The 23,497-nt window shown below is 41.7% G+C and overlaps 1 protein-coding gene across 1 annotated transcript in view; it reads right to left on the reverse strand.

Annotated features, from left to right (window-relative positions):
* unc13d (unc-13 homolog D (C. elegans)) overlaps positions 1-23,497 on the reverse strand; it is a 155,992-nt gene that overhangs the window by 57,623 nt on the left and 74,872 nt on the right. Inside the window, exons 17-23 of the mRNA XM_043715210.1 lie at positions 18,365-18,462; positions 17,743-17,794; positions 10,655-10,785; positions 8,633-8,753; positions 6,038-6,181; positions 3,337-3,429; positions 2,475-2,711 (exon numbers count right to left, since the gene is read on the reverse strand). Of these exons, the coding sequence (XP_043571145.1) occupies positions 2,475-2,711; positions 3,337-3,429; positions 6,038-6,181; positions 8,633-8,753; positions 10,655-10,785; positions 17,743-17,794; positions 18,365-18,462 (876 nt within the window). The remainder of the gene's footprint in view (positions 1-2,474; positions 2,712-3,336; positions 3,430-6,037; positions 6,182-8,632; positions 8,754-10,654; positions 10,786-17,742; positions 17,795-18,364; positions 18,463-23,497) is intronic.

Raw genomic sequence — 23,497 nt, forward strand, 5'->3', positions numbered from 1 at the left:
GTGCACCAGGGGCGTTCTGTCCTTGTTGCGGTTGGAGGGGTTGGGTCTGAGGGCGGAGGTGCGGGATGTGGACGAGATGCGTTGGAGGGCATCTTTAACCATGTGGGAAGGGAAATTGCGGTCTCTAAAGAAGGAGGCCATCTGGTGTGTTCTATGGTGGAACTGGTCCTCCTGGAGCAGATACGGCGGAGGCGGAGGAATTGGGAATACGGGATGGCATTTTTGCAGGAGGTGGGTGGGAAGAGGTGTAATCCAGGTAGCTGTGGGAGTCGGTGGGTTTGTAGAAAATGTCAGTGTCAAGTCGGTCGTCCAACGCATCTCGGCTTTTGCCCGAAACGTCGATTTCGAAGCTTTTCGGATGCTGCCTGAATTGCTGTGCTCTTCCAGCACCATTGATCCAGAATCTGGTTTCCAGCATCTGCAGTCATTGTTTTTACCTGTCTCTAGATAACTAGGCAAGAATTAAAAAGGAAATGATCTGTTTTTATACAGTGAAGTATTTGCTCTCAGTCAAAGAGCTATTTTTGCTTAACTCTGTCTCGAGTCATTGAGTATCCAGTAGTGAGAATATTTTCTGCATGGCAGGCTGCCTAAGGCAAGAGGGCAGATTTAACTTGATGAATCAGTGGCTTAGAGGGGATCTGAAGAAAATGTTTTTCACTCAGGATAGTAGAAATTTGGGATTTGTTGGTCGTCATAGAAATGGATGGGCTAAAGATCCGTTTCTATCTGACTCTATGATAATTTGGAGGATGTAGCTACCTGCTCGACAACTAGAAACAGACGAACAACTCAAACTGTAACTGTGAACCTCCAAGTCAGACCATCATCCACATATTAAAAAAAAGGCAGAAGAGGAGTAGTGTGATCTTGCACCTGCTCCAGTGTTGGAGGATTTTCTTGTAATTTTCCTGTTTTCTTAGAACAAAAGCAAACACTTTTTAATTCAAAATTATTTTTGGAACTTCTTTAGTCCAATTGAAAAAGGTGAGGATGGAGAGATTGGTTTATATGGAGTTTGTGGGAGAGGCCTATCCACATGTTTGCTGAGGTGTCAATGGCTCTAGAGAGAGGTTTTTGTTTTAGTGTGCATCGATCTTGGAAGATTGACCTTTTCAACTTCTTAATTGAGAGTTTGTTAGTAGCAGTTTAAATAACGATGGAGGGGCAGGATTCCTGGATCTGTTATTTTTGTAAGACTGAATCCAGGAGGTGGAGGGAATCGACATACCTTTATTCAGAACTGGAGTTGGAGGATGTAAGGAGGAGGTGGTTTTCAGTTGCTGAGAGTTTAAACTAAGTCCTTGATTTTAAGAATTAACGTGTTTTTTCCCCCTTCTGTATGCTTAATATTAAAAAAACTGAGTAATAGAATGGAGGTTTTTTTAAAAAAGGTCATACTTAGAGCTTCTTCTTTTAGGCCTTATAGAATATAGGCAGCATAGTGTGTCAGCAGTAGTCTACAAACACTTGATTTGAGAAAAGTGTGGATCTTCTTAGGCACGTCCATGTTAGCAAATGTTTAAGGGGCAATCAATGAGTGGCATGCTCCTCCTGCTGGAGGTGGGAGATTAGGGAGTAGTTTACTACCCCTGGAGACTATGACTGCAGGTGGTGTGCTTGGATCTGTCTAATATCAGACCACTTGGATCGGCTGGAGATACTGTGGAGGATACAGGTGGCACAGAGTCATGGTTAGTAGATTTCAAGGGGTTCAGTCATATAGATGGGTCACTGTCCAGAAGGGGTAGGAAGGTAGTGCAGGAGTCTCTTGTGGCTATTCTTCTTTCAAACACCATTTTGGGTATTGTTTGGGGCTGCAGGGAGCAGGGGTGGGAGGAGCAAAGATGGCCAGAGCCCAAAATAAGATATTAACAGGGATAGGCGAGGTGATGATCCAGGGGAAAAAAAAAAAAATCTTTAGAGAAGATTAGGAGTTCCCTTACATCAGCTCGAGAGAAGAATAAAAACAGCTGTGATGAAAGACTACCTTCAAAGACTTTAAAATGTGTTGCTGGAAAAGCGCAGCAGGTCAGGCAGCATCAAAGGAAACATCTGCCCGAAACGTCGATTCTCCTTCTCCTTTGATGCTGCCTGACCTGCTGCGTTTTCCAGCAACACATTTTTAAGCTCTGATCCCCAGCATCTGCAGTCCTCACTTTCTCCTACCTTCAAAGACTGTATGACATCAGGGACAAATACCCCACCACTTCAAAACCACCACCCCATCTCTTTCATTGAGAGTGGAGAAGCATTCTTATCTGTCATGAGCCATATATTTCCTTTTTAAATTATAATATTCTCATTAATAGCATATCGTATCTAAACTGCTGCTTTTTAAACAAACGTTATATCTTCCCGAACATTGTTTACAAATGGTCAACTGGGTAACTGAACACACTCCCCAAAATTCAACAGTACCGCGAGATGCCTTTATTCTGGACATTCTGGTTACATTGAAGGATCTTCCATACCTTCTGTGCAAGGGTTTGGAGCACACCTTTGATCTTATTGTTGATTGAGCTATTGAATGTTTCCAGTTGAGTGTGCAGTGTGCTTTGGATCTGGTCCTCTGGAATCATATCGGCTGTGTCTTCCTTCAGGCCTTGCCAGTCTAGTTCCTCTGGAAGTTTGGAGATAACCTCCCATAGCTGCTTCATATTATTGAGAACGACACATAATTGTAGTGACCTCACTCCATGGATGTCTGACTGGAATTGAAGGTATTGGACATTTGCATCAATGGAAAGTTCTTTGCCATTCCTTCAGCCTCCACTAACACTCCAAATTGAGAAATTACCATAGTGGACCAAGATCAACATAATTGATAAGAGTAAAGATACGACAGGTTGCTTGATATGATTTTCAACCTCTCCCCTCCCCACCATATCCAAAACCCCTCAATCCACATTTCCAGCAAGAGTGCAGTGAGACTTGGATCTCTGGGGCTGGTTACATACCATGACATGGACAAATGACCACCATCCCTGCCTCATTGCTCCTGAAATTCCCACATCTTTGAAAGTTCCATCACCACTAAGCCCACAGCAGGTCTGGAAGGACATGTACCACTTTGAGGCCAATTTGGGTATGTGTAATAAATCTTGGCATTGCTAGTGGTGGCCAAATCTGGGAATTAATATGGTTTTAACTGACTAGCACATCCAATTGTTTCTATCAACAGCTATCTGCAACATATCATTTTGTTCATGTGAATGCTTAATAAAATGCTGATCAATATCTACTACTGATGATACATTGCCTTGATGAGATGCAGATGTGGAAGGTTTTACTACACGTTTAATCCAGGTGTGGATCCCGATGTGTTACACTCACATCACGTGTGTTTACTTGATAGTGCTTGACTGATAGCTCTTCTGCCCTCTCTTCAATCAGCCGACAGTACATCAATGCAATCTTGCACATGTCCTGCAATGTAAAGAATGCATGAAGATCGTCAATTTTACAGATGTGTGTGCAGTCAAACCGAACAGGCAGAGCTTCAAAGTTATTAGAGCAATTTTTATACTGATCAGATTACCTCTACAAACAGGTGAATTTTCACCTGTCACTGATATTCAATGAGGTTTGAAGATTTGACACAGGATTATGATTACACTGAAACAGATGTTCTACAGGTGAGTAATGGCACAGTGGAGAGTGAAATCAGATTCATTCTCAACATTCTATGTGAACTACAGTTGTGCTTTTATCTTATCAAGAATTTTTGATTTTTTTCTTGTATTTGTTCAAATCTTGTGGCTTTGTTTGAGAGGGAGTGCAACTTGGTTTAACATTATATGAGCCCCTAATGACCCCAAGCTACCCAATTCTAAATTGTACTGCAGGCACTAAAAACACTGAAGGTACAACTAGGCACATCTCTTATGAGGCTCTGTGGTGAAAATGCCTATATCGGGGTTGAGAGTTGGAGACTATCAAAAATCCCTTGAGAAATTTGTAGCTCCCTCAGTCCTCTTTGTAAGTAGTCAATTATAGAGTGTGAATTGGACCTTATGTGTCTTCAGATGACTCAAACCCAGGCCTGCTGGCAACCACTTTCCATGCTCAGCACAGCTCTTTTCACCATGTGCAGCACAGTCAAAATTACTCCAGGTTACTTGTAATGGTGAAAAAAAATCTCATGGGGGAACAAGCCTGGAAGTGACATGGCCCACCACTGAACATGGCAGTGCCCATTTTCACAAGGGAGGAGGCTGACCATTTATATCACCAGCTGCCTTCGTTCAAGTTGGATTATGGTAGTTCAGGATTGTGAAACCCAAAATGCAAAGCATAGACCCGCTCAGAACAGGACTGAACTTTTTTCCTTTCTTTGGATAGCCAGGGTTGAGAGAGTTAAGGTCCCCTTGGATATTGCTGTAGAACATATTGGTACCCATCGGAAATACTAAAAGCAGGCATGAATGTGTGTAAAAAAAAAAAAAAATTAATAGTCAAGCTCATTTAATCTGTCAACAGACCTGAAAAACTCAATTGTTAAAACTAGAAACTGTCAAGTGAACATTATCAAAAGTGTCTAGATGAGCTGTCAGAGGAACGTCAAAATTTAAAGACGACGTTTGAAAAGCAAGTGTCAAAGGGAGCTATCAAGGGATTTAAAAGTCGTCTCCATTAAATCCTTGAAAATATTGCCTGATAGTTTTTTTTTTATAATGAAACCTGATTGTTATTTCTGTCATACCTTTCTATTAATGGATTGCTGCCACTTGACTGATATCGCAATCGTCCATTATTAAATCAAGGTACCTGCCATTTCAGTTTGATTGATAGCTACAAATGGCTATAGACACTTTGGAATTAATTAGAATTCCACTTTAATGCTTTCAGTTATAAGGTTTTATGCACAAAAAGATTTGTTATTATTAGGCTTTATTAGTTGAAAGAACAAATTTTAATAAATGGGTTTTATGATCTAGTTTTTTTTTAATACAGCAAATTCTGGAAGACAATTTTCCCCTGGAGTTGTTGGTTGGTTCACTGAGCTGGTTGACATTTTTCTCAAGTATTTTGTTCCCTTTCTGGGTGCCATCTTCAGTGCTGTGGAGCCACCAGATGAAGCACTGTTTTTGTGATCTGCCCAGTGTATACAGTTTTGTCTGTCATGACTATTTCCGGTTTTGAGCTGTAGTGGTCTGTAGATGGGATCTATTTCAGTAAGTTTGTTTACGGCACCAGTGGATGAATACTAGGCCTCCAGGAATTCCCGAGCTTGCCTTTGTTTTGCTTGTCCCAGTATCGTAACATTGTCCCAGTTGAATTGGTGTCCTTCATTGTCAGCGCATATTGACATGAGGGAGAACTGATCATGTCGTTTTGTTGCAAGCTGATGTTCATGTATTCTGGTGGTGAAATTTTCTGCCCGTTTGTCTGACAATGTTTCTCGCAGTTGCTGCTTGATATTTTGTAGGTGCAAGTAGTAGGTATGGGGTCTTTTGTCTTTGATAGTAGCTGGTGAAATATGGCTATTGGTTTGTGTGCTGTCATTATTCTCAGAGGACATTGGAGTCTTGTAGTCAGTTCTGAGATGTTTCTAATATAAAGGTAAGGTGGTAAGTGTTTTGGGACGCACAGTATCTTATATTTTGTACGCTAGGCATTGGCGAATGATAGAGGGGTGAGAAAGTGTTTTGTATTTTAGCATTTTGTATTTTGGCATTTTAATTTGATTTATTCTCACATGCAGCTAAGTACAGTGAAAACCTTTGTGAGTAGTACAGGCAGGTTATAGTAAGCAGGGACAAACAGATCATAGGGTGAAAAAAAACTTGGATAGAGTGAGGCAAACAGGTTACACCACACAAGCCGTGCAAGAGGCAAGATCAAATCATGGAGCAAGGAATTCTCATGACTATTTGCACTTGACTCATGATGAAAGTCTAGGCCAAAGTGCCAAAACAAAATTCTGTTGGGTAGAGGGGTAATAGAGGGAACCTTACCATCATGGTAAGCCCAATGATGTGAATAAAGTTTACTTAATATCATAGCCCTGCTGCTTCAGAAGGTTCAAACTCACCTCTGTTAGCTTGACCATGATGACAAAAGCTTCTTCAGGTTCTGGCCAACTCAGCTCTGTCCAAGTGTGTTTGATCTTGGCAAAGCAGGTTCCAATATCCACAACAGAGGTACTGTGTTTATTCTTATCCCCCAGAGACTCCAGCTATAGAAATAATACTGACAGTTAGTTTCTGTTTGAATGTTAGAATCTCCTCAGGGCTACTGAATGTGACTGATATGTTTCATCCTCTCTATGAATGATTGTCATGGAATCACAGAATCCCTGTAGTGTGGAAGCAGGCCATTTAGTCCACCTTCATACCGAAAATGGCACCATGTGTGGCAACATTGTACACTTTTCACTGTACTCCTGTACTTGAGTGCATGTGACAATAAAGCTTAAATCAAAATCAAAATAAAAAGAGTCCACACTGAACCTCTGAAGAGCATCCCACCCAGACCCAGCCCCCTACGCTATAACCCTGCATTTCTCACAACTAATCCACCTAGCCTACACCCCTAGACATTGTCAATTTACCATGTCAATCCATCTAACTTGCACATCTTTGGACTGTGGGAGGAAACCAGAGCACCCGAAGGAAACCCATGCAGATGTGGGGAGAATGTGCAAACTCCACTCAGGCAGTGCCAGAAGCTGAAATCAAACTTGGGTCCCTGGTGCTGTGAGGCAGTGTTAACCATTAACATGGCACGGTGGCGCAATTAGATCTTGGAGTATGCTGATGGTATGATATTTGAGAATCTTATGAGGAATAACAATTAAAACTAGGAATTCGGTGACGATGTTGTAAAAAAGGTGCGATTACAATTCTGTCAAACTGAAAGCTATAACCATAAGACATAGGTGCAAAAATAGGCCAATCGGCCCATCAGTTATGCTCCGCCATTCATTGACATCATGGCAGATCTGATAATCCTCAACTCCACTTTCCTGCCAAAGTGTATAACTTCACACTTTCCAACAATATATTCCATCTGCAAAGCTTATGCCCACTTGTTTAACCTGTCTATATCTTCTGCAGATTCGATGTTCCATCCTTAAGTTGCCTTCCCACCTATTTATATATACCACATTGATCCCTGTGGCCCTCCACTAATTACAGATCACAATCCTGAAATGCCCTCCTTATCCCAACTATTTATCTTCCAGTAGTTAGCCAATCCTTGATCCATGCTCAGAAGACACAACACCAGGTTATAGTCCAACAGGTTTATTTGAAATCACAAGCTTTCAGAGTATTGCTCCTTTATCAGGTGAAGACTCCTGATGAAGGAACGGAGCTTCAGAAGTTTGTAATTTCAAATAAACCTGTTGGATTATATCCTGGTGTTGTGACTTCTGCCTTTATCCACTCCCGTCCAATACTGGCAGCTCCATATCATGGCTTCTAACCGTGCTAATATACCTCCAACACCACAGGCTCCTCTTTCCTGCTCTCAAAGACAATGAGTTGTAGACCTAAGGAGAAAGCCAGTTAATTATGCTGCTCCTGTCAAAATCCATGATGTAGGCATTAAAATTGTTAATAACTACAACTATCTTAGTGTCAAGAAATGTTGAATTGAAGGAATCAATGCACAGATGTATGCATTACATACCTGGTTATATTCAGGAATTTAAAATGTTTTTGATTAGTCCTGCAATCATGAAACTCTTTAAGCTGTATGCTAGTAGTTGAGCATGTTTTGCTTTGGGAATGCCTTGGCTTGGTATGCCTGTCTTGAGAATTCAAACTCTTTCAGGATAAAGAGCTTTTTGAACCAGGTAGGAAGGGGATTTGATGAGCTCATCTTCCTTGATGAAATCTGCGAGAGAATTGTGATGAAAGGCTGTCCCGAGCAATGAGAATCACCTCTTTCCTAAGGACGACTGTTACATACATTAGAGAAAGAGGCTACAATCCTGCCAATGGAGGACAAATTGGCCCCTAAGCTCATTGCATCCTTTATTCATTCGGATAACTAACAGGAGCTGATGTAGGAATTAGAATATGTGGACTCACTGACTGATTACACTAATTACACTGGAATAGTTTTTGTACATGATTTAGTTAAATTCAGATATCTGATGTAGAGGATCTTTTTGCTTTATTGTTATTATTTGGTTATTTTTTAACCATGTGAACAACATTCCCAAAATGAATTTCATACAGAATTTTCTGATGACAATAAAGTGAAGGTGAAGTGAAACGTAATATTGCCTCATAAAAACCTATACACTGTGATAGACAAGGTTGACTTGACTCAGCCCTCATTTCATAGGCTGGCTTGTGCTTACAGGACCCCAATTGGGCTAATGGTCTATTTCTCTGTGGCAGATTAAGTTCAGCAAATCCCACAGACAAGCACCCACAAGACATTCAGTATCAATCTCCCGACAGCCAGACAGTCAGCAAACAGTCTTTACCTTTCCATTTATGGAGCAGTTAACCAAGTTCTCAAAGTAGAAAACCCATCAACCCATCCTGTCCCCTTCCTCTGTTGCTTTTCTGAAGCAGACAACAGAGGAATGCTAACCACATAGTCCTGACTGGCACACATCACATACACAAAGCAATTAGCTCACGGGTTATTCATTTCAGAGCTGTGATACCTGGTCTTTCCACACAGCCCGCTGAACCATCTCCACCGAATTCTCATATACCATCTGCAACCACTTGGGTAAAGACTCACTGAACCATTTGTGGAAGCCATCCAATGGAAGAGTGGTGTCACTGAAAAACACAGGGAACCAATCTTCAAACTGTTTGAAACACACAGTGGCTAATGCATAAAAACAAGATTTGGTCACAAATCAGGAGGTTTGATAGATTTAGCAGGTTCGCAATGGTAGAGAAGATGGCGGCAGTCCAGGCATTATTGTTCATGTTTCTAAAACTGGGGGAAATACTTAGCAGGTCTAGCTACAGCTGTGCATTGGCAAACTTAACACTACAGGTTGATAATCTTGCATCAGAATTGGGAAAAGCAGGAGATGCAACGGATTTTGAGAGAGTATAGAGACAGGGCAAAGGAGGGGCAAAAAACAAAATGGAAGAGCTGTGAAGACAGAAGTTGAATGAAATAAAGGATGACTGTGCAATCAAAGTAGAAGGAGAGGATAATGGGGATGTGAAGAAACAGAAGCTAAGTCTAGGGAAGGTGCAGCAGAATCATTGTCAACAACTGTCAACTAGAAGATGAGTGGCTGGATTTGTGATCTAAAAATCTTAAACTGCATGTTTAGGCTGCAAGACTGTGAAGTGCCTAATCTTGGTCTGGTTCCTTAGGCCTATACTGAGCTTTATGGAAACAGTGTAGGAAGCCAAGGAAAATTAAATTTAATTGGGATTGTGTTGGAAAATTAAAATGACTTGCTTGGGAAGCTCGGGATCATGCTTGCAAACTGGAGAAGGTGTTCTGCAAAATAGTTGTGCATTGGTCTCCTGGTGAACAGCACTCAATACAGTAAACTGAATTGAAAGAAGCACAAAAATAACTATTTGGGAACTTGAACAAGTAAGGATAGGGTACATGCATGGTACACCTTCTATAATGGCATGGGGTAGACTATCCTATGGCACATTTCCATTGCCAGAGATGTAATGTGATTTATTTTATCTCTTCACTCCCCACTATCTACAGCCCAGCATATCATCTGTATTTCTCTCATTTAGTTACTGCATTTACTGCTCACATTGTGGTCAGCATGGATGGGGTGACCACTTTGTGCTCCACAAGCACGACTCCAAGTTTCTGGTTATCTGTCATTTTAATTCTCAACTTCACTCCCACTGTGACATTCTGTCTTCAGAATCTGTTCCAGTGAAGCTCAAAGAAACAATGTCTCATCTTTTGATTTGACAAGTTATAGCCATCTGGATTTGACACAGAGTTCATAACCAATGCACCAAATTTTCTCCCTACAGCAGCTAGTAGTCATAATTCTGCTACCTGTAGTTACCATCTCAGAATCATCCTGTTTTCTTCTCCCATTTCCCTCTCTTTCCATGCTGCACTAATTTTTTTTTTAATTCTTTAAGCTCTCCTGTTTTCCACCCGATCACAGACTTTCCCTTTTGCTCCTTTTGTGCATTGGCTTCAAACTTGTTATATTGATAACTTGTCTCCTACTGGTACCAGCAAATTATTTCCAGATTTTTAAACGAGTTGATGGAATGTGGACTCTTGTCCTCTGGATTATGATTTTCCAGGAACAAAATCTTTAGAGTACTATAAAGGACATTTACAATACATCTACAAGAATATCCTTGAACAGAGTACCTGAGTGTTAGCTGCAATTTATGTGAATACATATCAGATGTACACAGTAAGAAAATGCATGTTAACAATGAACTATTTTAGTATATGATATAGAGGTATAGTAAATGTGTGTTGAACATGTACTGTGTGAGCACATGAGCATGTTTTGTACCATCAATAACTATTGTATTGCTGGCATGCATTGTGTGACCAGAGATGTATTGGAGGTACATTGCATAAATTTATACATGACAGTGGTTGACTGTGTGAGTACATGTGATTTGGTACACTAAATAAATCAAGACTGTTGGTACATGAGTTTCTTGTAGCCACTATGATATACATACATTCAGAGGTGAATTTTGGTACTTACTTTGGTACTAAGTAAATTTTTTGATGCTGTAGCTGTTTGAGCTTCTGGAAGAGTTGGAATAGACCCTCAACAGTTGCCTTGGATTTGCCAGCTCCAATATTTATCACTTGCTCCTGCAGATCCTGAGCAACCTAGCAACAAGCAGATGATACTAGGTGAGGCACACTTACTGGTCTGGATGATTTGGGACAATATGAAGCAATGGTTTTTGGTCTTAGAAGCCAGGCCAATCATTCAGCTCCTCAAATCTGTGGCATCATTCAATTAAGTCATGGCTGAAAAATATCACAACTCTATATGCCTGAATAGAAGAGGGATGCTGTGAAGAAATGAAGAGACACCATTTTATGCAAATAGGAAGAGGGTGCTGATTGGCTGGACAATGATTAGCCTGGAGATACACCAAGAACAATTAATTGTTAATCTTAATTCTCAGACCAGGCAGTTACACTCTGACTGGTCAATGCACTGCCATGGGAAAAGTTGTTATAGGGTCTTTTTTTTGCCACGTCTGTTTCTCACATTCTTGTTTCCATAAATGCAAGATGAAAAGTTTTAACATATAATTTTTTTTAGCAATGTTTAAGTTCTGTCCTACCAAAAATTCAGCAGGCAACTAGGTTCAGCTAGATTCCTAATTGTTTTGTGGAATCGTGATCAGTCGTGGATGACTAAAAGTCATTAGCCTGATGATAACTCCGATTAGTTCTTTGATTTGACAACTCTGTTATTGACCAGCTTATGGGTGTGAATGAAGTCTTTTGGATATCTGGAAAGGGAAGAAGTACCACCCACTCTAGTGAAAAAACCTGAAGCTCAAGAAAGCCGGTTGTTTTTCACTTACCAGTTGCTGTCAGCTGTTGCTTCTAATCCATAAGGCAGAAACTTTATCATTTGCGAATGAGTCACTTTGTGCCTCATGTGAAGTAGTGGATCAGTGCTTACTGTATACAAATGATTTGGATGTGAGCATAAGAGGGAAAGTTAGTAAATTTGCAGATGACACCAAAATTGGAGGTGTAGTGGACAGCGAAGAAGGTTACCTTAGATTACAACAGGATCTTGATCAGATGGGCCAATGGGCTGATGAGTGGCAGATGGAATTTAATTTAGTTAAATGCAAGGTGCTGTATTTTGGGAAAGCAAATCTTAGCAGGACTTATACACTTAATGGTAATGTACTAGGACAAAGAGACCTTGGAGTGGGTTCATAGTTCCTTAAAAGTACAGTCACAGGTAGATAGGATAGTGAAGACGGCATTTAGTATGCTTTCCTTTATTGCTCAGAGTATGGAGTACAGGAGTTGGGAGGTCATGTTGTGGCTGTACAGGACACTGTATGCAATTCAGAAAGATTTGTGAAACTTGAAAGGGTTCAGAAAAGATTTACAAGGATGTTGCCAGGGTTGGAGGATTTGAGCTATAGGGAGAGGTTGAATAGGCTGGGGCAGTTTTCCTGGAGCATCAGATGCTGTGGGGTGACCTTATCAAGATTTATAAAATAATGAGGGGATTGGATAGAATAAATAGACAAAGTCACTTCCCTGGAGTGGGGGTGTCTAGAACTAGAGGACATAGGTTTAGGGTGAGAGGGGAAAGCTATTAAAGGAACCTAAGGGGCAAACTTTTCACGCAGAGGGTGGTATGTGTATGGAATGAATTGCCAGAGGAAGTGATGGAGGCTGGTACAATTGCAACTGGATGGATATATGAGTAGGAAAGGCTTGGAGGGATATGGGCCAGGTGCTGGCAGGTGGGACTAGATTAGGTTGTGATATCTGGTTGGCATGGACAGGTTGGATCAAAGGGTCTGTTTCCATGTTGTACCCCTCTATGACTTTATGAACTTGGGCCTGTTGCCTTCTGTCAATTTAACTCAATGGTGTCTAGGAAGTTAATCCTTTCTTTGCAGTGTATCTTGAAGCTTAATGGAGGGTTAATCATTCTTGAGAACATCAATGAATTTTTCTTATTTCATTTCTGTGAGATTCCAAATAATCTATAATCAACACAAACACTACACATTTTACTACATGGGCCAATGGGCTGAGGAGTGGCAGATGGAGTTTTAGAATAAATGTGAGGTGTGCATTTTCAAAAGGCAAATCAGGGCAGGCGTATACACTTTATGGGAAAGTCCTGGGCATGTTGCTGAACAAAGACCTTGGATTGCAAATTCATAGTTCCTTGAAAGTGGAGTTGCCGGTAGATAAGGTAGTGAAGAAGGTGTTTGGCATGCTTGCCTTTATTGGTCAGTGCACTGGTTATAGGAGTTGGGAGATCATGTTGCAGCTATACAGGATATTGATTAGGCCACTTTTGGAATACTATGTACAATTCTGGACTCCCTACTAAGGAAAGGTGTTATGAAACTTGAAAGGGTTCAGAAAAGGTTTACAAGGATGTTGCCAGGGTTGGAGGGTTTGTGCTATAGGGAGAGGCTGAACAGGCTGGGCTATTTTCCCTGGAGAGCTGGAGGATGACATTATTGAGGTATATAAAATCATGAGGGGCATAATAGGATGAATAGCCAAGGTCTTTTCCCTGGGGTCGGGAAGTCCAAAATTAGATGACATAGGTGTAGGGTGAGAGGAGGAAGATTCACAAAAGAACAACAGAGAAGTACAGCACCGGAACAGGTCCTTTGGCCCTCCAAGCCCGTGCTGATCATCATGTCCTAACTAAACTATAAAAAGACAAACTTTCTGCTCTTATTTGGTCCATTATCCCTCTGTTCCCTCCCTATTCATGTAACCATCCAGGTGCATCTTAAATGTCCCCAATGTGCCTGCTTCCACCAACTCTTCTAGTAATGCATTTCAGCCTCCTAACACTCTCTGCATGAAAATTTTCCCTCGCATGTCTCCCTTAACACCCCCCCAACCCTGAACCTGTGCCCCCTTGTAATTGAAAAATCCTCTGACTATCTACCCTACGTACACCTCTCAAAATTTTTAAACCTCTGTCAGGTCTCCTCTCAGCCACTGTCTTTACAGTGAAAACCATCCTAGTCTTTTTAACTTTTCTCATAGCCAATATCCTCGAGCCCAAGCAATTTCCTGGTAAACCTTATCTGCACTCTCTCCATAGCTTCCACATCCTTCTGATAGTGTGGGGACCAAAACTGCACACAATACTCCAAATGTGCCCTAGCAAGGGTTTTATGTAGCTGCAATATGGTTTGCCAACTCTTGTAATCCAAGCCTCAGCCAATGAAAGCAAGCATTCCATTTGCCTTCTTAATCACCTTGGCCACCTGTGTTGCCACATTTTGGGAACTGTGGGCCTGCATGTCCAGATCCATTTGAATGATAATGTTCCTAAGGGTTCTTCCATTTACAGTATAATTCACACCTAAATTTGATCTTCCATAATGCATCACCTCTCATTTGTCTGGATTAAACTCCATCTGTCATTTCTGTGCCCAAGTCACCAAACTATCTACATCCTGTTGTATTCTTTGACAATTATCAGCAATATCATCAACTCCACCAATCTTCATGTCACCTGCAAACTTACTAATCAGACAACCCACATTTTCCTCAGCTCATTTGTATGTACCACAAACAACAGAGGACCTAAGACGGATCCCTGTGGAACACCACTTTGTTACCAGTCTCCATTGAAAAATACCATTCCACTACTACCCTCTGTCTTCTATGTCCAAATCAGTTTTGTATCCATCTAGCCAGCCCACCCTGAATCCCACATGATTTTAGTTTTTGTACCAATCTGCTATGTGGGACTTTATCAAATGCTTTACTAAAGTCCAGATAAATTGCATCCACAGCCCTTCTCTCATCAATTATCTTTGTCACCCCTTCAAAAAATTCAATCAGGTTGGTGAGACATGACTTTTCCTGTACAAAACAATGCTGCCTGTCACTAATTAGTCAATTTTCTTCCAAATATGCATATATCTTGCTCCTTAGTATCTTTTCCAAGAGCTTCCCCACCACAGACATCAGGCTCACCAGCCTAAAATTTCCTGGATTATCCCTACTTCCTTTCTTAAACAAGGGAACAACACTGGCTCTTCTCCAGACTTCTGGAACCTTGCTTGTAGTCACAGAGGATGTGAAGATATCTGCTAATGCCCCTCCTACTGCTTCCCTTGCTTCTCGCAGTAACCTGGGATAGATCCCATCTCCCCCTGGGAACTTGTATACCTTAATGCAATTCAGGATATCCAAAACCTCCTCCTTCAATATACTGACATTCTTTAGAGTATTCACACACTCATCCCTGACCTCAACATCAGTCATGTCCTTCTCCTTGGTAAATACCGGTACAAAGTACTCATTAAGGATCTCTCCCACATAACTTCCCTCCTTCATCCTTGAATGGACCCACTCAGTCCCTTGCTACCCTCTTTCTTCTGAAAATGTATAAGAAGCCTTGCGATTCTCCTTGACCCTATTTGCTAAAGACATTTCACGGCCCCTTTTAGCCTCCTAATTCCACATTTAAGTTCCTTCCTAATTTTTCTATACTCCTCAAGGACGTTTCAGTTTGTATCTGCATAGATCTTTTTCCTTTTGACTCAGCTTACAATTTCTTTATCATCCATGGTTCCTGAATCCTGCTATTCCTATCCTCCAATTTTGCAAGGACATACACATCCTGTACTTTAATCAACTGGTCTTTAAAAGCCTCTCACATGCCAAATGTACATTTGCCCTCAAATAACTGCTCCCAATCTATATTCCCCAGTCCCTGTCTAATGTGGGTGTAATTGGTCTTTGCCCAATTAAGCATCCTCAACCGAGGACCACTCTTGACCTTGTCCATGACTACTTTAAATCTTATGGAGTTATGGCCAGTAAGCCCAAAATGCTCTCCTACAGAAACATTGATCACCTGTCCTGGCTCATTCCCCAATACCAAGTCTAATATGGCCTCCTCTCTGGTTGGATTGTCAACATAATGTCTCAAAAAGCCCTCTTGGACACATCTAACAAACTGCTCTCCACCTGAGCCCCTGGGTCTAAGGGAGTCCCAGTCAATAAGAGGAAAGTTGAAGTCACCCAAAATAACTACCCTGCTTTTTTCATACCTTTCCAGTATCTGATTACATATCTGCTCCTCTCCCTCCGTGGGCTGTTGGGAGGTCTATAGGAACTCCCAATATTGTGATTTCCCCCTTCCTATTCCTGAGCTCCACCCATAATGCCTCACTGCAAGATCCCTCCAATGTGCCCTCCCTCAACACAGCTGTGAGGTGATCCCTTATCAGCAAGTCAACTCTCCCACCCCTTTTGTCTGATCTAAAAGCAATATCCTGGAATGTTAAGCTGTCAGTCTGTCCCTTCTCCATAATGGCAATAACATATGATTCTATGCTCTTAGTTCAGCTGTCTTACCTGTTATACTTGTTACATTGAAGTAAATGCACTCCAGACCTACAGTCTCTCTGAGCCCTATAACTTCCCTCTCCCTGCTCTTACTCTCCACTATGCCTTTCTCAGTCTCACTTTTGTCCCCAGTCCCTGCACTTACTGGCCTGTTGTTCTGGTTCCCACACCCCTGCCACATTAGTTTAAACCCTTCCAAAGAGTTCTAGCAAATCTCCCACCCAGGATATTGGTGCCCCTCCAGTTCAGGTGCAACTCGTTCTTCTTATAGGGGTCCGACCTTCCCCAGTGAACCATATATCTAAAGCCCTCCCTCCTACACCAGCTCTGTAGCTACGTGCTTAACTGTACTCTCTCTCTGTTCCTAGCCTTATTAGACCGTGGTACGGGTAGTAATCCTGAAATTAAGAAAGCCCTAAGGAGCAAGCTTTTCATGCAGAGGGTGGTGCGTGTGTGGAAAGGAACTGCCTGAGGAAGTGATGGAAGCTGGTACAGTTATAACATTTAAAAGGCATCTAGATGGGTACATGAATAGGAAGGGTTTAGAGGGATATGGGGCAAATACTGGCAACTGGGACTATATTAATTTAGGATATTTGGTTGGCATGGACTAGTTGGACTGAAGGGTCTGTTTCCATGCTGAACTATGACTTGATGACTGCATCACCTAATAAATGATTTAATGAGAGTGAAGAAGGAACCCACACAACAAAAATATAACTATCACAAAAAGCTCTCAGATAAACAAAACTGAGCCCTGCTTCATTCTGTAACCCTGAACTTACAACCTTAACAAATATCATGGGGGGGGGCATAATTTTAAGGTGAATAGAGGAAGGGTTAAGGCAGATAGTAGAGGTAGGTTCTTTATACACCTCTATAGAGGTGCATGAAATGCACTGCCAGCAGTAGTGTTAGAGTCAGATACATTAGGGACATTTAAGTGAGTCTTGGATAGGCACATGGATGATAGTAAAATGTAAGGTATGTGGGTTCGTTTGATCTTCGAGTAGGATAAAATTTATTGATATAAGTATGTTCACTTAACCAGATTTGGGTATAATGTTTTTCTGTGTGACAATTGGTTTGTAATTACAAAATGGTCCCTAATGTCTAAGAGGTTAAGGATTAATCAAATCCCAGTGAACCATGTTCCTTCAGGGTATTCCAGTGAATGATGTTCCTACTGGAGTGTTGATCCCAGGGAATCATGCTCCGGAGAGGATATTGATCCCAGGGAATCATCCTCTGGTCAGGGTATTGATCCCAGGGAATCATGTTTTAATAGAATTCCAAAGCGTGGAAATGGGCCATTCAACCCAACAAGTTCACACCAACTCTCTAAAGATCATCCCACCCAGACCCATCTGCCTACCTTATCCATGAAGCCCTGCTAACGCACCTAACCTACAAACCAGGGAACACTATAGGCAATTTAACAAGGCCTTTCCATCTAACTTGCACATCTTTGGACTATAGGAGGAAACCGGAGTACCTGGCCAAAACCCACACAGACATGGGGAGAATGTGCAAATTCCCCACAGACAGCCATTGAAGGCTGGAATCGAACAGGAGTCCCTGCCGCTGTGAGGCAGCAGTGCTAACCACATGTTCCTGTCAGGGTTGTTGATCCCAGTATTCTTACATTCACCCATGGTCTCTGAAAAGAGTGTTGTCAGAGATGATCACAGTTTAATTTACAACCTGGATTGGTGTAACTGAATTGATACTTACCAATTCCTGAAACTGCAAGTAGGTGATATTGAACAGATTCACTTTGATAGTGCTATGAAAAGAGAAATAAAACAGTCAGTACAATTTTGGCGAAACTGAGTCAGGACATGGTCTGAAGACAAGTCCAGTTAATTTCTATTTACTATTCTAACTTTCTCAGTTTTGATTTTGTCATAGCTCCAATGGCTCAACTACACAACAGCACTGAGGGCATATACAATCTAATTTACTAGAGCACAGAGAGAGAGAGATCACAAGGTTCTGTTGATAATAGGCAACTATTGGAAAGCACTAAGAGAAATAACAGATTAATTATTCATGAGCACCAAGAATGATAGTGGATTAATTGCACATGAGTATAGAGATTGTTGTCAGGTTATTTACATGAGACAACACTAAGAGCATTAACGGGTTAGCTACACAAGGGAACTGCAGCCCTAAAGGGTTAATTACACAAGTCAGAGTTGTAGCTCTCTTGTCCCAATTCATTAACCAGCAGCTGAGACCAGTGAATTTCCATATCAGAAAGAGGGCCTAACATTCACAGGCTTTGGAGGACAACTGGAGTTAGACAATGACATGCCAGTGTGATTTTGAATGCAAAGAGTTTACAGGATCCTACCCCATGAAAATCTTCATCCGCTTTTTCCGGTCGTTCAATAGGTCATTATTTAGGTGGTCTATGAACATCAGCAGCGATTTCACAATTTCTTCCTCAGTCTATAAAGATGGTAAATGATGAAGGTTAAAACCAAAAATGATCATTCATATCACACTTGAATAAAAGTAGTCTGAGATCCAAAGGACAAATGTGATCTTTTTAATCACTGAAGACATGCTGATAAGGGTGGAATGTGAATGGGCCACAGAACAATAAATCAACTCTATGCTGGTTGACTCATCACAACTGGGATGATGGTACACATGAACATTTCTCCTGAGTTTATGAAAATGGAAAGCAGTCAGTAATTTCCACTAGAAAGTGTAAGGTATCGGTATCAGTGATGATCAGTTAGTATTGAGATGAGGAGAAATTTCTTCACTCAAGGATTGTAAATCCTTGGAATCCCTACCCTACACGAACGCAGAAGCTATAATATTATTAAGGTTTACTCTATATCTAACCTGTGCTGTACCTGCCTTGTCAGTTAGATGGGAAACTGTTCAATCTCCATTTGCCTATTCTTGTTCACTACAAGTTCCAATTCTTCATGGTATATTTTCCATCACATATCTGCACACATGCTAACAGAACAAAACAAAGCATTCCCAGCCTTCACTGAGTAAGAAATACTGCATATGAACAAACAACAGGAGTAGGCCACTCAGCCCTTCGAGCCTGCTGTAACATTCAATAAGATCATGGATGATCAGATTTTAACATCCCTGCATAACTGTGATAATCTTATACCCCCTTGGTAATCAAGTATCTATCTACCTATGACTTAAGAATATTTAAAGATTCTGTATCCACTGCCTTTTGAGGAAGGGAATTCCAAATTTCCACCCTCTGAGAGAAAAAAAAATGTCCTCGTGTCTGTTTTAAATGGATCACCTTTATTTTTAAACTATGGCGCCTAGTTCCAGATTCTCCCACAAGAGGAAACATCCTTTGAACATCTTCCCAGTCAAGTCCCCTCAGGATCTTCTGTTCAATTAAGTCACCTCAGATTCTTCTAAACTGCACAGGATACATGTCCAGCCTTTCTAGACCTTTCCCATAAGCAATCTGCTCATTTGTGCATTTGTAATAAGGTGGATGAATTAACTGCACAAAGTTATTAATGGATGTGATGTAATTGGGATCACAGAGACCTGGCTCCAGGGTGACCAAATATGGGAACTCAATATCCAGGGTTATTCAATTTTCAGAAAAGATAGACAGAAAAGAAAGGAAGGTGGGGCACTGTTGCTAACAAAGGAGGAGATATACAGAATAGTAAGGGAGGACATTAGCCTGGATGATGTGGAATCTGTATGGGTGGAGCTGCGGAACACCAAAAGGAAAAAGACATTAGTGGAAGTTGTGTACAGACCAACTAACAGGTTGGGGATGGTATCTAACAGGAAATTAGAAATGCATGCAGTAAGGGTACAGCAGTTATTATGGTGACTTCAATCTCCATTTTGATTAGACTAACCAAACTGGTAGCAATGCAATGGAGGAGGATTTCCTGGAATGTATGAGGGATGGTTTCCTCAACCAATATGTTGAGAAACAACTAGAGAGCAAGCCATCCTAGACTGGGTATTATGTAATGAGAGAGGATTAATTAGCAACATTGTGGTGTGAGACCCTTTGGAGAAGAGTGACCATTATATGGTAGAATTCTCCATTAAGGGAGTGACACAGTTAAATCTGAGACCAGGGTCCTAAACTTAAAGACAGCTAACTTTGATGGTACGGGCTGGTGAAGGCTACATAAAGGTTTGATGGTGGATAGGTAATTGCAGACATTTAAAGAACACATGAATGAACTTCAACAATTGTACATCTCTATCTGGCTAAGAGTAAAACCAGGAAGGTGGCTCAACCATGGCTAACAACCATGGAAATCAGGATTCGGAGATGCCGGTGTTGGACTGGGGTGTACAAAGTTAAAAATCACACAACACCAGGTTATAGTCCAACAGGTTTAATTGGAAGCACACTAGCTTTCGGAGCGACGCTAGTGTGATGAAGGAGCGTCACTCCGAAAGCTAGTGTGCTTCCAATTAAACCTGTTGGACTATAACCTGGTGTTGTGTGATTTTTAACTATGGAAATCAGGGGTAGTGTTAAAGCCAAAGAAAAGGCATATAAAATTGCCAGAAAAAGCAGCAAACCTGAGGACTAGGTTAAATTTAAAATTCAGCAGAGGAGGACAAATGGTTTAATTCGGAAGGCACTGCTGCTTCACAGTGCCAGAGACCTGGGTTCAATTCCAGCCTCAGGCAACTGTCTTTGTGGAGTTTGCAAATTCTTCCCAGTACTCCCAGCATGGGTTTCCTCTGGGTGCTCCAGTTTTCACCCACAGCCCAAAAATGTACAGGTTAGGTGAATTGGCCATGCTAAATTGCCCATAATATTCAGGGATGTGTCGGCTAGGTGCATTAGTCAGGGGTAAATGCAGCGTAATAGGGGAATGGGTCTGAGTGGGATATTCTTCAGAGCGTTGGTGTGGACTTGTTGGGCATATTGGTCTGTTTCTACACTGTAGGATTCTACGTAGGTAGGAAAAGGGATGAGGATTTAAGGCAGAAATTCAAGGAGCTAGGGTGGAAGTTTAATGCTAGAACAAACAGAGTTGTTATCTCTGCTTTGTTGCCTGTGCCACGTGCTAGTGAGGTGAGGAATAGGGAGAGAGAGCAGTTGAACACGTGGCTACAGTGATGGTGCAGGAGGGAGGGTTTCGGATACCTGGATAATTGAGGTTCATTCGGGGTAAATGGGACCTCTACAAATGGGATGGTCTACACCTGAACCAGTGGGGTACAAATATCCTGGGGAGTGGATATTTGCTAATGCTCTTCAGGAGAGTTTAAACTAATTCAGTAGGGAGATGGGAATCTAAATTGTAGTTCTAGTGTCCAGGAGGTTGAGAGTGGAAAGGTCAGAAATGAGGTTTCAAGGTCGCAAGAGTTCACCGGCAAGCAGGAAGGTGGTTTGAAGTGTGTCTACTTCAATGCCAGGAGCATCCAGAATAAGGTGGGTGAACTTTCAGCATGGGTTGGTACTTGGGACTTCAATGTTGTGACCATTTTGGAGACATGGATAGAGCAGAGACAAGAATGGTTGTTGCAGGTTCTGGGAATTAGATGTTTCAGTAAGAACGGAGAAAATGGTAGAAGAGGAGGAGGTGTGGCATTGTTAGTTAAGGACAATATTATGGTGGCAGAAAGGACATTTGAGGACTCGTCTACTGAGGTAGTATGGACTGAGGTTAGAAACCGGAAAGGAAACATCACCCTGTTGGGAGTTTTCTATTGGTCTTCAAAGAGCTCAAGGGATGTAGAGGAAAGGATAGCAAAGATAATTATGGATAAGAGCAAGAGTAACAGGGTGGTTGTTAGAGGGACTTTAACTATCCAAATATTAACTGGAAATACTATAGTTCGAGTACTTTAGATGGGTCCAATGCGTCAGGATGGCTTCCTGAAACAGTATATAGACAAGCCAACAAGGGGGATTTGGTACTGGGTAATGAACCCGGCCGGGTGTTAGATTTGTAGGAAGGTGAGCATTTTGGTGATAGTGACTACAATTCCGTTATGTTTACTAGAGCAATGGAAAGGAATAGGCATATAATGCAGAGCAAGAGTTATTGCTGTGGGAAAGGCAATTATGCAATTAGGCAAGATTTAGGATGCATAGGATGGGGAAGGAAATTGCAGGGGATGGGCACAATTGAAATTTGGAGCTTATTCAAGAAACAGCTACTGCATGTCCTTGATAAGCATGTACCTGCCAGCCAGGGAGAAAGTGGTCAAGCGAGGGAGCCATGGTTTACTAAAGAAGTTGAATCTCTTGTCAAGAGGAAGAGGAAGGCTTATGTTAGGATGAGATATGAAGGCTCAGTTAGAGATACAAGTTAGCCAGGAAAGACCTTAAGAACACCTCTGGGACACCCGGACCAACCAACCCAACCACCCTGTAGCTCAACATTTCAATTCCCCCTCACACTCCACCAAGGATATGCAAGTCTTTGGACTCCTCCATCGTCAGACCACAACAAAACGACGGTTGGAGGAAGAACGCCTCATCTTCCGCCTAGGAACCCTCCAACCACAAGGGATGAACTCGGATTTCACCAGTTTCCTCATTTTCCTTCCCCCCACCCTGTCTCAGTCAAATCCATCGAATTCAGCACCGCCTTCCTAACCTGCAATCTTCTTCCCGACCTCTCCGCCCCCACCCCAGTCTGACCTATCACCCTCACCTTGACCTCTTTCCACCTATCACATTTCCGACGCCCCTCCCCCAAGTCCCTCCTCCCTACCTTTTATCTTAGCCTGCTGGACAAACTTTCCTCATTCCTGAAGAAGGGCTTATGCCCGAAACATTGATTCTCCTGTTCCCTGGATGCTGCCTGACCTGCTGCGCTTTTCCAGCAACACATTTCCAGCTCAGAAAATGCTGGAGTCAATTATTAAGGATGTAATAACTATGCATTTGGAAAATGATGACAGAATTGGTTGAAGTCAGCATTGATTCACTAAAGGGAAATCATGCTTGACAAATCTTCTGGAGTTATTTGAGGATGTGACCAGTAGTGTGGATAAGGGAGAATCAGAAGGTGTTGTTTATCTCGACTTTCAAAAAGCTTTTGACAAGGTTCTATATAAGATTAGTAAGGAAAATTAAAGCTCATAATATCGGAGGTAATGTATTGATGTGTTTAGAAAACTGGTTGGCAGAGAAGAAGCAGCAAGTTGGAATAAACAGATCCTTTTCAGAGTGGCAGGCAGTGATGAGTGGGGTGCCACAGGGTTTAGTGCTGGAACCCCATCTGTTCACAATATACATTAACAATTTGGACGAAGGAACTGAATGCAATATCTCCAAATTTGCAGAGGATACTAAGCTGAGTTGTGTGTCCTTTGAGGAAGATGCTAAGAGGCTGCAGGGTGACCTGGACAGGCTGGCTGAGTGGGCAAATACTTGGCAAATGCAATATAATGTGGATAAATGTGAAAAAGAAAAGACAGATTATTGGCAGTTTAGGAAAATGGCAGTTTAGGAAAAGGTGAGGTGCAACAAGACCCTAGTGTCATG

Source organism: Chiloscyllium plagiosum, chromosome 24 (genome assembly GCF_004010195.1).
Source record: "Chiloscyllium plagiosum isolate BGI_BamShark_2017 chromosome 24, ASM401019v2, whole genome shotgun sequence".
In the NCBI taxonomy this organism is placed as follows: domain Eukaryota; kingdom Metazoa; phylum Chordata; class Chondrichthyes; order Orectolobiformes; family Hemiscylliidae; genus Chiloscyllium; species Chiloscyllium plagiosum.